The 12,924-nt window shown below is 53.6% G+C and overlaps 5 protein-coding genes across 5 annotated transcripts; 3 read left to right on the plus strand and 2 right to left on the minus strand.

The window, feature by feature from the left end:
- Positions 1 to 2,322: 2,322 nt before the first annotated feature.
- Positions 2,323 to 2,906, plus strand: Asppvi_007244 (uncharacterized protein; the record flags this gene model as incomplete). Its single annotated transcript, XM_043303135.1, has 2 exons — positions 2,323 to 2,557; positions 2,629 to 2,906. The coding sequence occupies 2 exons, from the start codon at positions 2,323 to 2,325 to the stop codon at positions 2,904 to 2,906; spliced, it is 513 nt and encodes a 170-aa protein (XP_043159070.1).
- Positions 2,907 to 3,414: 508 nt separating this feature from the next.
- Asppvi_007245 (putative class V chitinase) lies at positions 3,415 to 7,285 on the minus strand (the record flags this gene model as incomplete). Its single annotated transcript, XM_043303136.1, has 2 exons — positions 3,415 to 5,153; positions 5,212 to 7,285. The coding sequence occupies 2 exons, from the start codon at positions 7,283 to 7,285 to the stop codon at positions 3,415 to 3,417; spliced, it is 3,813 nt and encodes a 1,270-aa protein (XP_043159071.1).
- A 744-nt stretch (positions 7,286 to 8,029) lies between these two features.
- Asppvi_007246 (uncharacterized protein) lies at positions 8,030 to 9,825 on the plus strand (the record flags this gene model as incomplete). Its single annotated transcript, XM_043303137.1, has 2 exons — positions 8,030 to 9,775; positions 9,799 to 9,825. The coding sequence occupies 2 exons, from the start codon at positions 8,030 to 8,032 to the stop codon at positions 9,823 to 9,825; spliced, it is 1,773 nt and encodes a 590-aa protein (XP_043159072.1).
- A 919-nt stretch (positions 9,826 to 10,744) lies between these two features.
- On the plus strand, positions 10,745 to 11,611 carry Asppvi_007247 (uncharacterized protein; the record flags this gene model as incomplete). Its single annotated transcript, XM_043303138.1, has 1 exon — positions 10,745 to 11,611. One exon carries the CDS (start codon positions 10,745 to 10,747, stop codon positions 11,609 to 11,611), a length of 867 nt encoding a protein of 288 aa, XP_043159073.1.
- Positions 11,612 to 11,668: 57 nt separating this feature from the next.
- Positions 11,669 to 12,742, minus strand: Asppvi_007248 (2EXR domain-containing protein; the record flags this gene model as incomplete). Its single annotated transcript, XM_043303139.1, has 1 exon — positions 11,669 to 12,742. The coding sequence occupies one exon, from the start codon at positions 12,740 to 12,742 to the stop codon at positions 11,669 to 11,671; it is 1,074 nt and encodes a 357-aa protein (XP_043159074.1).
- Positions 12,743 to 12,924: the final 182 nt, after the last annotated feature.

Raw genomic sequence — 12,924 nt, forward strand, 5'->3', positions numbered from 1 at the left:
ACTGAATCCAATATCGACCTCGTCAGGCTGCTGGAGTAGTTCTAGTTCATCCGGATGAAGTCGTAGAATCACATCGCCGTGTCTAAAGGGGACGATCACCAGGCGGGGTTTGGCAGGATCCATTGGCAATCCGTTACTCCATAATACAAGCCAGATTCGGTCTGTTTTATCGCGAGAATCCAAGTCATTGTCTTTCAGCAATGAATTTAAATCAATCGACTTTTGCCGGAGTGATCCCAACTGGGTTTTGCCAGGCTTTGGCGCCATAGACACCAAGTCTGGTGCATCCGCATTTTTTCCGTCTTGAGCTTCTTCAGGGGGAGAAGCTTTTCAGTAATTTCTATTTCCATCAATCAATCTGGTCCTGATTGCATCCCTCGCATTGTATCATCCCGAGTCTGACAGAGGTGTCGCGGTCGGCCAACCCAATCAGATTTCATCTTATGTCACTCAATTCACGCATATCCCCCTTTACCGTAGTGTCATCCAAATGCGCAGAAAGGAGCTGTTGCACTTGAGACTGCCAAGATGATCGAATGTGTCGAGTTGGAAAATGAAACTCCTGGTGGGCTTGGTGACAGTCTTACCGGAATCTGTCCGGAAGTCCCAGCCGCCATCCCGAAGGACTCCTTGGGTATGAAGATTGAAGGACATTTCTGCTGATTAATGCGTGAGGTCGAATTCTAGACCATGTTTTTCCTAGGTTGCTTGTTTCACTCATCTTTGCTGACAGGTCAGTTCGAATAGCCAAGAGATTAGGATCCAGGAATAGCATATCCAATTCGGAACACCCTCCGAGGTTTCAGACCATATCCTTATTCACAGCTCATTCATGCTAGTATGATTTCCTCTTCAGGAATTGAAGGGCAGAAAGAAGAAACGTTCCCTGGATGTCTGTTTTTGTACTGAAACAGCATGAAGATCAAGAACCTGTTACTTGATCTACGGCTGAGACGTCACCAACCTTGTCCTTTTGTGCTTTGAAGCGTTCGTTGGAGACTCTTTTACACGGCATCCTCATCGATATGTTAAAGCCGTGTGTCCTGTTCTTGTTCAGGGGCGACTGCATTTCAACACATGTTTGAGGACTCTGGCATTTCTCAAGTACAATCCCTACAGCAGAGTAATGGGTGGCCGTTCAGGTTCTCCAAGCCAATACTGACTGATGTGTTCAGCATGCAAAGGCTCAATTTTCGTGAGTCAGGGTCAGAGCATGCCTAGCTGATGCAGATAGCTGTCGCTGCCATTCTAGCAGTAAGGTCATGAAATTTGGAACTATGGCGTTTCAGCATCCTCTTCATGAAAACAACCACGAACAGCCTTTCAGTCAAGCTGCTACGTCATACGAGATCGCATGATAAAGCGCAAACAATCTAATACAGAATTTGTCCATTGTCCTTCCTCAAGCTTCGAGAGGGTAACAGTCCAGGGCGAAGGACCTCATTCACTCTGACTGGTTATCAACTCGGCAAAACATGACGCTTTCGCGACTAAGATGGGTTGGCATTGTCTGTATGCATTCCAAATTAGCAATGCTATATCTGTGCTGCATGGCTCTGTACAAATAGAGCATCCTCAACCTGAAGCTATTGTTCGGAGATATGCATCATATTGTCTAGAAGGGCTCAGTCCGCCCCTGAAGTGGATAACCATGTGGCTACATCTGACTCACTAATGCATCTTTAATTTTAGGGCCAATCAATTGGTGAAGTTCTAAAGCCAAGTCAGCCAGAAGTGTCTTCTTTCCCATCGGTGGCTGCACCCTCAGCCGGTTGAGTGGTTGATATTGTCACTGCTTTCAGTAATTTGTTGTGCAACACACGACAGTCGTACCGCACGCGATATCCCCTGTCTCGGTGGCAGCGACAGTTGTGAATTTCCATCGCCTGCTCAGGACTGGCGACTGCAATTGCAAAAATGACTCCATTAACTTCGGAGACTCCTCCTCGAGGCCCGACGGGTATATATGTCCGTCAACCCCAGCTCCGCCGGACACATGTGTAGCCTGCTGCCTAACTTAGTGGTATTATCTATAAGTATTTCTCTGAAACTTGGCGAATGTGCACCGACCTACCATATTGCTGGCTCCTGGTGCTTATCTCTGGCAAGATTTAAGTCAAGAACCTGACATCCCCGCTTCCATTTCTGTTAATAATAATGGTATTGACAATAATCACAATAATGCGGACCATTGCAAAGATCCTATTCCCCGGTCTGGTTACTTCAGTCATATTCCTCGCGTGTCGACGGCTTCTTCCTCATCAACTCCAAACAACAATACGAGCACGAACTCAAACACAAGCGCAAGAGCAACAACCAGAAATGGGGAGGATCGATTGTGTGCAACATGAGCCCGAAGGTCGCGTCTGGGTAGGCTATGGCTCCGGCCATGGGGTGAAGGTGTTCGGGTACCCCTCCAAGGGTGGTGTCTATGTCCTGGATAACTGTTTCGGTGTAGAATTGGACTTTCTTGGACTCGACCGGTTCAATAACACCGAACGCCCATCCAAATTAGATCCCGATTGGCAAGCCAAAGAGGACGCACACTGCGACCGGAGTCAGTTACCATTCTCCTTTCCCCTGACTCTCCTTTTTTAATTTTTGTTGTGCATGTCTAATGTCTAAAAGTGCGTCGCCTCGGCGCTACCTGGTGGCGAAGAGAATCGGATGAATTTCTCGAGCATGAACTAAGGTACCCAGAGCCTACGGATGTATATCTCCGAGTGGGCTGGACGGCTGGAGGTGGTATATGGGTTTTACACACGACATTGGGTAACGCAGGAGCTATGGGAGCAGGGCGGATCCACAATGCGCATGATATGGAGGAACGGTGCAGATGGATCGAAAAGCTGGGAGGTGTCTTCTACGCTGACCCCAAGGACTGCCCCTATCTCGATCTTCCTTGACTGGACGACAAAAGTACATAGCATAGGTAGTGCGTGACTATATCTTTTATCCAAGAACAGAGACGGAATACACGCCGGCCATGATCATGAAAGCAGGGGTGCCGGCGAACAAAATCGCCGTTGGAATCGCCAGCTATGGCCGCAGTTTCGGCATGGAGGGCCCCAGCTGCGTAGGACCCGAATGTCTCTTCACCAAACCAAACTCCACCGCCACGCCAGGGGAATGCACTGTGAAAGCAGGTTATGTCTCTCAGGCTGACCAGCTCCGCCTTGGCCCGCCGTGATTCCTCGGTCACTAACTGGTACGAACCCACGCCATCATACGATGATGAGGAAACTCAAAGAGCTAGTTATTAAGGTGGACCCTAACCCTCACGCCTTAGACCAACTCGGCCATGTTGCCTTGCTATGTTACAAAGCCAATAATTTAATTAGAAGAGCTAAGGAAAAAGGAGAACCCCCAACCCAGCCCTAACTGTCTACCTATTTACGAAGCCCAGGGGTGCACCTACTTCCTCGCACACAAACTCTTTACAATCTTTTGCACCAAAGCATCCTGATCCCTAAATCGCTGTGGAAACTTGGCCAAATCGCTCGCCTTCAACAGACCCCTCGCCTTGGAAGCCTCACCCAGCGCCTCCCCCTTGGACAGCCTGCCCGTCCCGCCGCCAACACCCGCAATCAAACCCAGGATCGCAAACGGGGCAGAGGACGGATCCTCAATGATGTCCGCCACCGTTAGTGCCCCGTTGCCCGCTTCGCCGATGAGAAGCGCAATGCGAGCGACTGCTGCTGCGCTGCCGATGAGGGGGCCGAGGGCCTCGCCGACAAAGGGGATAACCATGAAGATGATGCTGAGGATCTTGAAGATGAGGGCCTTCTTTGCTTCTTCCTTGGCCTTTTCGCCAATGTCTTTGATGTCCTTCATGCTGCTGATGGATTCGGCGAGTTGCAGGACGGGCATGGCGTAGGCGACTACTGCGTCGGTGGCCGAGCCATCGTTTGGCCCGTCGTCGTAGAAGGACAGGCCCACGCTGAGGTACGACGAGAGCAGCGAGGTTCTCAGAGCCGTGACATTGCCCATGGACGCCTCGATGAGCTTCTTCGGATTGCCGACGTGGATATCGTCGTCGGCGGCCTTCTGAGGGTAATTCAGCTTTTTGCGGTAGAGCTTCCGGCAGGGCACGTGGCCGGCGCCCGGTCGTACATCGCCCGGATCCGCACACCCGTAGTCGGATGTCTCGTCGCCAAACGTCACCCACGACTCGTCGATGCCCGTCTCGGCCGCGAGCGCGTCGAAGAAGCCCTGCTTGTCGACGAGATCGAAGCGAATGCTCCATCCCTCGCTCATGTCCCAGATGTGCGGCATGCCGAGGCAGGAGTCTTTCGTTTCGGCGCGGCCGGTATATGCCCAGTAGCAGTCAAAGTACTGGAGGCCTTTGCCGTCGCCGAGGTTCATGAATTCGTCGATGCGCGGCTGGATCTGCTCCTTGGTCCACTTCTCGTACCAGCCGAACTTGTCGTCGTAGTCTTGCGAGTTGATCTGGAACAGAGACAAACTGTCGAGGAGCTGCGAGTAGAGAATGTCCATCGCAAAGAGGCTGACACAATCTGGGTCTAGAGAGTCGGCTTGATCGGCGAGACCGTCCAGGGTGCCCGGGTTCTTGTCGGAGGGGCAGGTGGGAGTGTCGTCGCCGGCTTCATCATCGGAACCGACGCCGTCGTCGTTGCTGTCGTCGCCGTTTTCATTGTTCGAGTAATCTTGGAGGTCAATGGCCCAGTCGGTCGAACCGCCAAAGTTGAGGCCCTTGATCCAGTTGATTCGGTTGGCCTTGAGACCGCCGTCCATGTAGGCCACCCAATCCACCGCTCCAGGGTTACCGTAGATGAGAATATTGGACTGCGAATCCGTGTCAATGTACGAGTTGACGATGGAGTAGTTGCCGTGGTTCTTGATGATGTCGTTGAGCTCGGCGTTGGCGATGTAGCCACCAGTTGCCGTACACGGCGCGGCATAGGCCATGGAGTGTGTCCTATCTCCAGCATAGGTGCAAAAGGGACCGGAGCAGGAGGCGTCATTCATACGGAAGCTTCTGCCGTAACTGCTGACGCCAATGACTATCTGTCGGGCTTCCACGCCAGCTTTGGTGATCATGACCATGGCATCGTGCGTCTCGGTCATGTTGACGTGCGATCGAAGACAGTTTCCAGCTGGGCAGCCGGGAATGGCCGATTTGTTGTCGACATCTACATCCAGACTCGTGTTAGTATACACTTTTTATTTTCTCAGGCTTGCGTTACTTACCCCATTGGCCGTGCAGGTCATACGTCATGTAGATAAAGTAATCCACATATTTTGCAATGTTCTGGACCGGATACTGCTTCAAGTACCAGTAAGAAGCCGGCAGCGCGATGGAAATGGATTTCCCGATAGGCAGCTTGCTCCGGAGCATCTGCAGGAAAGCAAGGTAATTTCTCCCTTCGTCCGGGCTTCCGGGCGTGATGTCCGGAATATCAGGGGCACCGGGATACTCCCAGTCAAAGTCGAAGCCATCCAGATCTTGACGGCTCATGAAGCTCACCAGGTTATCGACGAAGGTGGAGCGATGCTCCGGCTTGGTGGCATCTCTGAAGCGCTGGAACGTGCCCGGGTCTGTGGAAAACGCCCATCCGCCAAAGGAGAGAATCTTTTGAAAGCCTCTCATCTTCACGAATTTGCGAAATTCGTCCTCGACGTTTGAGATGTCCACGTCGAAATCGGATGTGACCGTGGCAAACGCAAAGTGAATGTGCGAGTACTTGTTGGCCGGGATCTCGGTGACACTCATGCGCAGACACGCCCTCAGCTGGTCAAACGCCTCGAAATAGCCGACGGTCTTGACCTGATCGGGTGCCTTGCCGTTGTTGACAATCTTCATCCCGCAGTTGGAAATACAGCCGTTGGTGAACGGCTTTGCGGTCCCCGGAGCGCCAGTATCCGCGGGAGACTCGGTGCAGAAGTCGACCGTTGTTCCGCAAAATCCCCAGACATCGCAGCATGCATTAAGGGGACATGGATTGAGATCCGCGAGTGCGGTTCCGTCGGAAGGCTTCTGGGTCCCCGGGACCTGCGGACCGCAGGTGGCTCCCGGGATCGGCGCGGGCATAGGAGGCTTTCCCTCGCTGAGGCAGATGAGTTGGCCACTCTGCAGCCCCCGCGCACAGCCGGCCCAGCCCCAGGTGTTCTTGTTAAAGTCTTCAATATCTTGCTGGTTCAGGTAGTGCGCGTTTGCCAGGTCCCAGCATCCATCGTTGTCGTTGACTTTATACGTGTTGCAGGTGCCGTCGGGTTGGGGCTGAGGGCGAAAGTCTGGCAGAGTGCCTGCGGTGCAGCACACGTGCTGTTTGGGCTTCAGGGTCGAGCACAGGTTCGCTTGCGGGTTGTATTTGTTCAGGTCATCTCCAGAGATGCCGCAGCGGCTGGCCAGCGAGGGGCAACTGTCACCCCCAAGGACCTCCTCTGTCCTGCACCAATCTCTTGGGAGAAGGGCTCGTGGACCTCCTCTGGCGGTCATGTTGTGGGAGATGGTAGTCGCATTGGTAGGAGCATTGAAACTCGTATCCACGGTGGACACGAGCACGTCCATGCTGACGGCGGTAGCAGGAATGGTCCCGTCCAGGCAGAGACCATTGTTCCAGCCTTTGACGGCATCTTGGGCCGCTGCCAGATCAACGAAGCCAGCAGAAACCACTCCAACCGTCAGGGCAGCACTGGCAGGCTGGCAAATCTGCAGGGCAGAAGTTTGCTTTTCCGCAAAAGAATCGACAAAGTTCCGCGCCGCATGTTTGGTGATTTGTGCACCAGCATACAAGCCCACGACGGCAGACTCGTGCTTGGCAAACAAGATGGTGGTGCCGCACTCGGCGCTCCTGTCTACGAACAGGGCCAGTTGACGAGCCGCCTCGGCCACATGAGCAGACTGCGGAGCAGCGCCGGACGCCTTGCTAAGCGTCAAAGGGCCAACTTGGGGAGTGAAGGCTGTCTTGACCGCCTTGGCGCCGCAGCTTTCAGCGACAACGAGGTTGGGTTGGCTTTGCTGCTGAGGCACATCGGGGGAGGCGGCAGCCTCGTACGTCTGGCCTGGGCTGGCCACGCAGGCGCGGATGGTGAGGATGGTGTTTGGATCGGCGACAGAGTTTTGGATATTAAAACCAAAGAGGACAGTCTGATCACAGCTCTCCAGATTGCGGAGATGGTGGATGTTGGTCCAGTTGGCCGGACTGGGACCGGCATCAGCACACAGACTGGGACAGTCGTCAGCATACTGGCCATGGTAGCTGTCTGTGACGGCTGAGGCGAGGCCCAGCAGAGAGCCAAGGAGGACAAAAGAGAGCCTCATCCTGTTCTCGGAGCCAGTGCTGGCAAGGAATGAGGGAACATGTGAGGAAGAGACAGAGTACTTGGAGGGATTGGTGGTCCATATAATGTACCATGTTGCTGGAGTCCTGGCCCATTCTCTTTCGGGTTATCAAAATAAGCTGACAGTCTCGTTGGGGGTGTCCACTCCCCCCTGATAGATGCATGAGCTCAAGTCTGGGTTGTCCGGMGATTGCAAATCCTCACGAATGCAAGTAAACCTTAGCGACCCTTTTTTTCCCCTTTTGCCTCGGGTTTCCAAGACTATCCAGACTATCCAGACTATCCGGGACTTTAGGCCCCCCAAATACATTAAACAACTATATCAGGGGGCAGTGTTGCCAAGAGCCAAGAGATCCCTCCATGTAACCTTCTGGCTGCTTATGTTGGTAAGCAACGGACTACCGATCATCTCCGAGACCCAGCTCGAAAATTGCATCTCGGGTAATTTCTGTATCATGTCTTTACTTGCCGTGATTAATTCAATTTTCAGTTATTTTTATTTTTTTTTTTTTTTTTTTTGAATTTGGTTTTGGGGAGAAAAGGGGGATGGATCATGTTACCACGCTTGATTGTCGCTGCTGACTCGATTCCTTGTACGGAGTAAGCATCGTGAAAGACCTCGTCTCTATTACTGATGATATATCTCACTCTTTGTGATTTTCTTTCAGATGTATTCAGTCCCTCACACTTTCCCCTCTCTTGAATCCCCATCTTGCTTGCTACAATGGGCTCCGCGGTCAATTCCCCCATCTACATAGACTATGGTGAATTCTTCATGAATAGCAGCAACATCCTTGCTGTCCCCTATGGAGATGTCACCGCTGCCTTCAAGGCACCCGTCGCCGTCCATTCCACAGCCATAGATGGCTTCGACTGGACGCAGCCGTACCCGGGCTCCCACAGAGACGGCCACACGGCATACCTCGAGGTCGCCCAGGAAATGCCCTTGTCTGCGTCTATCGTGCAAAATGCAACCACTGTCCTGTCGTCCTTGACGTTTGGTATTCCCGACAGCATGAGCTCTGGAGGCCAGCCAGTGGCCATGGACCCTTCGTGGTACATCTGTCGCCACGTCTTCATCTCCACCAAACCGGAGGCGAAGCAGGCTGTCGACGGTGGCAGCAGCAAGTGCGATTTCCTCTCCCAGGCATGCCAGGCCGATCTCAGGACCAGCTTGACTCAGGACTGGGGAAAAGCCGCCGACGGCACCATGTGTGCGGCGCTTGGCTTTGACCCCATACCACCGAGCTGTCAGGGCTCGTTTGGCTTCGCCCGCCAGGACGTCATGGCTTTTGACGCCGCCTTCCTCGCAGATCCCGCCCTGGGCCCGGTGCAGACGAGCAAAGAACAGCAACAGTACAGCTGGCGCATCGGCACCGGATACCACGACCCAGGTGATGCTCGTGCCTACGCCATGGCCGCCAACCGGACGTATCTCGTCGCTACTGTCTGGGGCTACAGCCAGAGTGCAAAGTCCAGTCAAGTCCCCGGGGTATCGTTTGCTTGTCTCTCGTCTGGCGCAAGCTACGTCCCGCCCCCTCCGGGTCCTCCATCGTCTACCGTCGCCTTTGGGGATGACTTCTCCAGCGGGTCCATGGCCCAGTGGAAGACTTACGGTGGTTCGTTCGACGCATCCTCGGGTGCCTTGGTGGGAAGCCAATCCTCCGGTGGCAAGGCCCTTGTGAACACCAACTTTGGAGACTTCCTCTACGAGGCCGATGTCACGCTGCCATCGACCTCTGGCAACGCGGGCCTTGTCTTCCGCGCATCCAATCCGAGCATTGGCGCAGATGCCTACAACGGCTACTATGCGGGTCTCTCTACCTCTGGTGTTTTCCTCGGCCGGGCGAGCAATAGCTGGACGCCGCTCGGTAGTTCGTCTGCCGACCTGGCAGCCAACCAGGTCCACCACGTCAAAGTGCAGGCCATGAATAAGGCGCTCGACATTTTTGTCGATGACATGAGCAAGGCCAAGGTCAGCGTCACGGATGGCACGTATTCCAGCGGCATGAACGGCGTGCGAGTCTACGACACCGGTGCCACCTTTGACAACATTCGCATCACGCCGCTGGCGTTTAGCGATGACTTCTCGAGCGGCACCATGGGCAAGTGGACAACTATCGACGGCAATTACCAAGTCTCGTCCAATGCCGCCGTGCTGTCCGCCTCGCCCGGCGCCAGGGCCCTGGCCACCGCCGTCACCTTCAACGACTTGATCTACGAGGCCGACGTCTCCATCGACTCCACTGCCAATGGCAACGGTGGCTTCATCTTCCGCGTCTCCAACGCCAAGGCCGGCGGCCCGGATGACTACAACGGGTACTATGTTGGTATCGGCAACGGATACGTTGTGTTCGGCTTCGCGGACTACGGTTGGAATGAGCTCAAGAACGTTCAGGCTGCAGATATCAAGCCGGGCCAGAAGCATCACTTGATGATTCGGACGAGTGGAGATTCCATTTCGGTCTACGTGAATGACTTGAATAYGCCCAGGATGGTGGTCACGAATGGAAAGTATAGTGCTGGGTTGAGTGGCCTGAGGGCTTACATGACGACCATGTCTGTGAGCAATGTGCGGATTTACACGGCTTAGTTAGAGTATTTCTGTTTGTATTTTCATGGTATTTTCAACTGAAATTTTATGATATGTGAGGTTTCATACTCTTCGGCTTTGCCAACCTTTCACTTACACGGAATACCATAATAGCACCGCTGGACCTATGCTATACTACGCTAGAGTATCTCGCTTCTCCATTTCACCAGATTAGGAAACAGACCCAATATATCACAGTCCCGCATTTAGCGTAATAACCAGTATATCGAAATTGACCCGTTTAGTAGGAGGAACTAGGAATGTAACCCACCCCTACGACTAAGAAGACTAGTGCTTAGTAGAGAGATATCGGTTAGATACAGAACTGTGAGGCATATATCTAGTATATACACGGGTAAATAGGGGCTACAGAGCTAATATCTTATGTAGCAGCCGAGGTATCTAGATAAGACACCACGAACTATATTCTCGTTACAATTGACATGGTTCGAACCGCTACCCAGCCGCAGCCCCCACGCCCGTGCTGGATGCAGGAGGGTCCACTGCTTTTGTTCGGAAATTGCAAAAACCACACGCTGGGCGCCTTATTTTGACTACGTGAGTCTCGAAGTCTTGGCCCCTGGATCCTTGCTCAGTAGATAGATCTTGGCGTCAGCAGGAAAGTGAAAGTAGTGTGAAGACGACTTCTTCTCCTTTGCCTTTGCTTCCCCCCTGCCGGCGCATGACCTATTTAGTAAATTGCTTGCGGTTGCAGCACTTATCATGGAAGGGTCTTGTCTTGGTCGGCCACCCTGACTCACTGGGCGGTCTTTTTTTTGTCTAATCCTTCTTGCAAATTGCCTGTTTTGTATCTCTTTCTTTCTTTGCTAAGGTAGAAATCCAATCATGCTGCCACTTCTGTTCATAGCAGTCTTCCTCGCCGCCGGCGTCACGGCCAACCAAGTCGCCGGCAAATTCCAAGCCCTCTTCTTCTACCAGCTCTACAGGCTCGAAGTGGACGCCCACGGCCTCGCCAACTCGCGCATGGCGCCCGGCTGCGCCAAGGCCGGCGTCGTCTGCAACTTGGAGGAATTCATGAAGGAAGTCTGCAAGATCAAGACCGAACTGCCGCGCGACGCCAACGGCAAATTCATCAAGCCCCCCAAGGGCCAAAAAGCGAACCTCGTCAATGTGCCTGATTTTAGCAAGGTCAACTGGGGCCACATCGGCGAGGGAGAAAACCTCAATGTCTTCAGCGACGAGATTGACAGCTCGGGCTTCAAGGGCGACTTTATCAATAAGAATATCTTCAAGGGCTGGGGTGATAAGAAGGACACTTTTGCAAACGTCATGAGCGAGGCGGAGGATATTGGTGTGAAGGCCATTGCCAAGCTCAACGCTGACGGCAGGCAGCCGGCCGATGACCGGGTCAACAAGATGATCGCTGCGCTGAAGACGCACGGCGATGCTCGGCGCTACGATCAGGCGCTGAAGATCACCAAGGCGTTTGAAGAGGAAATGACGAGGAAAGGGTTCACCGTCGCGTACACTGATCCCATAGAGAGGCCGCCGGTGCCGGGGTACCGGAAGATTGACGCGGACCGGACCATCAGCGATAACCAGGGCAATGCGGGTTTTAACGACAAGGTGGAGAAGGTGGTGAAGGAATATGTCTCCAAGTACAATAGCGCGGGACTATCGAAGAGCCATGTTGAGTCTATTACGAAGACCGAGGAAGTGCATAAGCATCTTGCCGAGGCGTGTAAAGCATGACCATCTTGCTGCGAAGGGTGGTGGACTGTTGGTTATATAGCTATCAGTATAGACTATTTAATAAGTCCCAAAATTCTTTGGAAGTCGCTCTTTTATGTAACACGCATTCGTACAATATCGCACCATGATCCGCGGCCGCAGCTTGGGGGCGCTCTGCCTCGCTTGCTTGACCCATGGATGCTCCTCATCGGGCAAATACTCGGACATCCTGAGGAACTCTTGCTCCGAGAGGTAAGGGACCCACGCGGAGCCCGGGTCCGTCCCAAGAATGTCGACGTTGTCCATTCGTGCTCGCTGCCACATGTACGCGAGGAGGATCCATTCCGCTTGTCGTTTCCATGCTTCCACGGCCGTCTGGAATCGAGAACTGGTAAAGGCTTCGAAGAGCGTCTGCACGGCCGGTTCCTTTTCCGATGCGTGTTCCCTGAATAACGCTTGGAATTCCCTCAACCGAGCCTCGTCGCCCACATCCACCATCTGAACAGGGGCATCGCCCAACAACCCGAACAGGCCAGACCTCAGAGCCGCTTCCCTGGGGATATGCAGAGAAACCGCCGCCATGGCGATGTCGAGCCTGCTTTGACTTTCTGCGCAATACGCAATGTCGGCCACGTCGTTATTTCTTCCGTTGTGATAGAGAAGCCACGGGCTGTTGGACGCATCCGCGCCATCCAGCAGCGCCTTCAAGCTAAACGGGTGAATGATCTCCGCCACGACAGACGGCTGCATCCCCAGATCCTCCGCCCGCCACAGGAACATGGCGATCGGACTCGAAGGGTCGTCAGCGTTTCCCCAGACATTGTAGCGCAGTCGCGTCCAGTTGAGATGCAGCACATCCCGACGCGGCTGCACCCAGATCGACTCCAGGCTCGTCGTCTCTTGCAGGTCCAACCAGCGTCCCTCTTCTAGCGCAACTTGCCGCGACTCGCTGGTGACGAATGCGATGGCTGGCGGCTGAGCGTTTTGGTACGTTATGCGGTCGGCCCAGCAGGCTTGACGCGATTCGTTGCCGTCGAGAAGGAAGTCGGGGGTGTCTTCTTCTGCTATACGATGCGGTAGGCAGTGCGTCCAGATGAGACGGCGTAGTTCTAGAGGCAGCTGCGAAAAGTAGTGGAATGAGTCGTTGTTCATCTTTACGCTGTAGCGGTGTCAAGAAGTAAATAGAAGACAAAGGTGGGCATGCATCCGATGTAGATATGGTGGCCCTTGGCCCTAATGGTCGGGCGGCGGGCCGATCCTAGCCCGACCACTGAGAGTGGTTTCTGCCCTTGGTGACAAAAATCATGTATTAATACTCGACTATAGTACTGCAT

Source organism: Aspergillus pseudoviridinutans, assembly GCF_018340605.1.
Source record: "Aspergillus pseudoviridinutans IFM 55266 DNA, scaffold_5, whole genome shotgun sequence".
Taxonomy (NCBI): domain Eukaryota; kingdom Fungi; phylum Ascomycota; class Eurotiomycetes; order Eurotiales; family Aspergillaceae; genus Aspergillus; species Aspergillus pseudoviridinutans.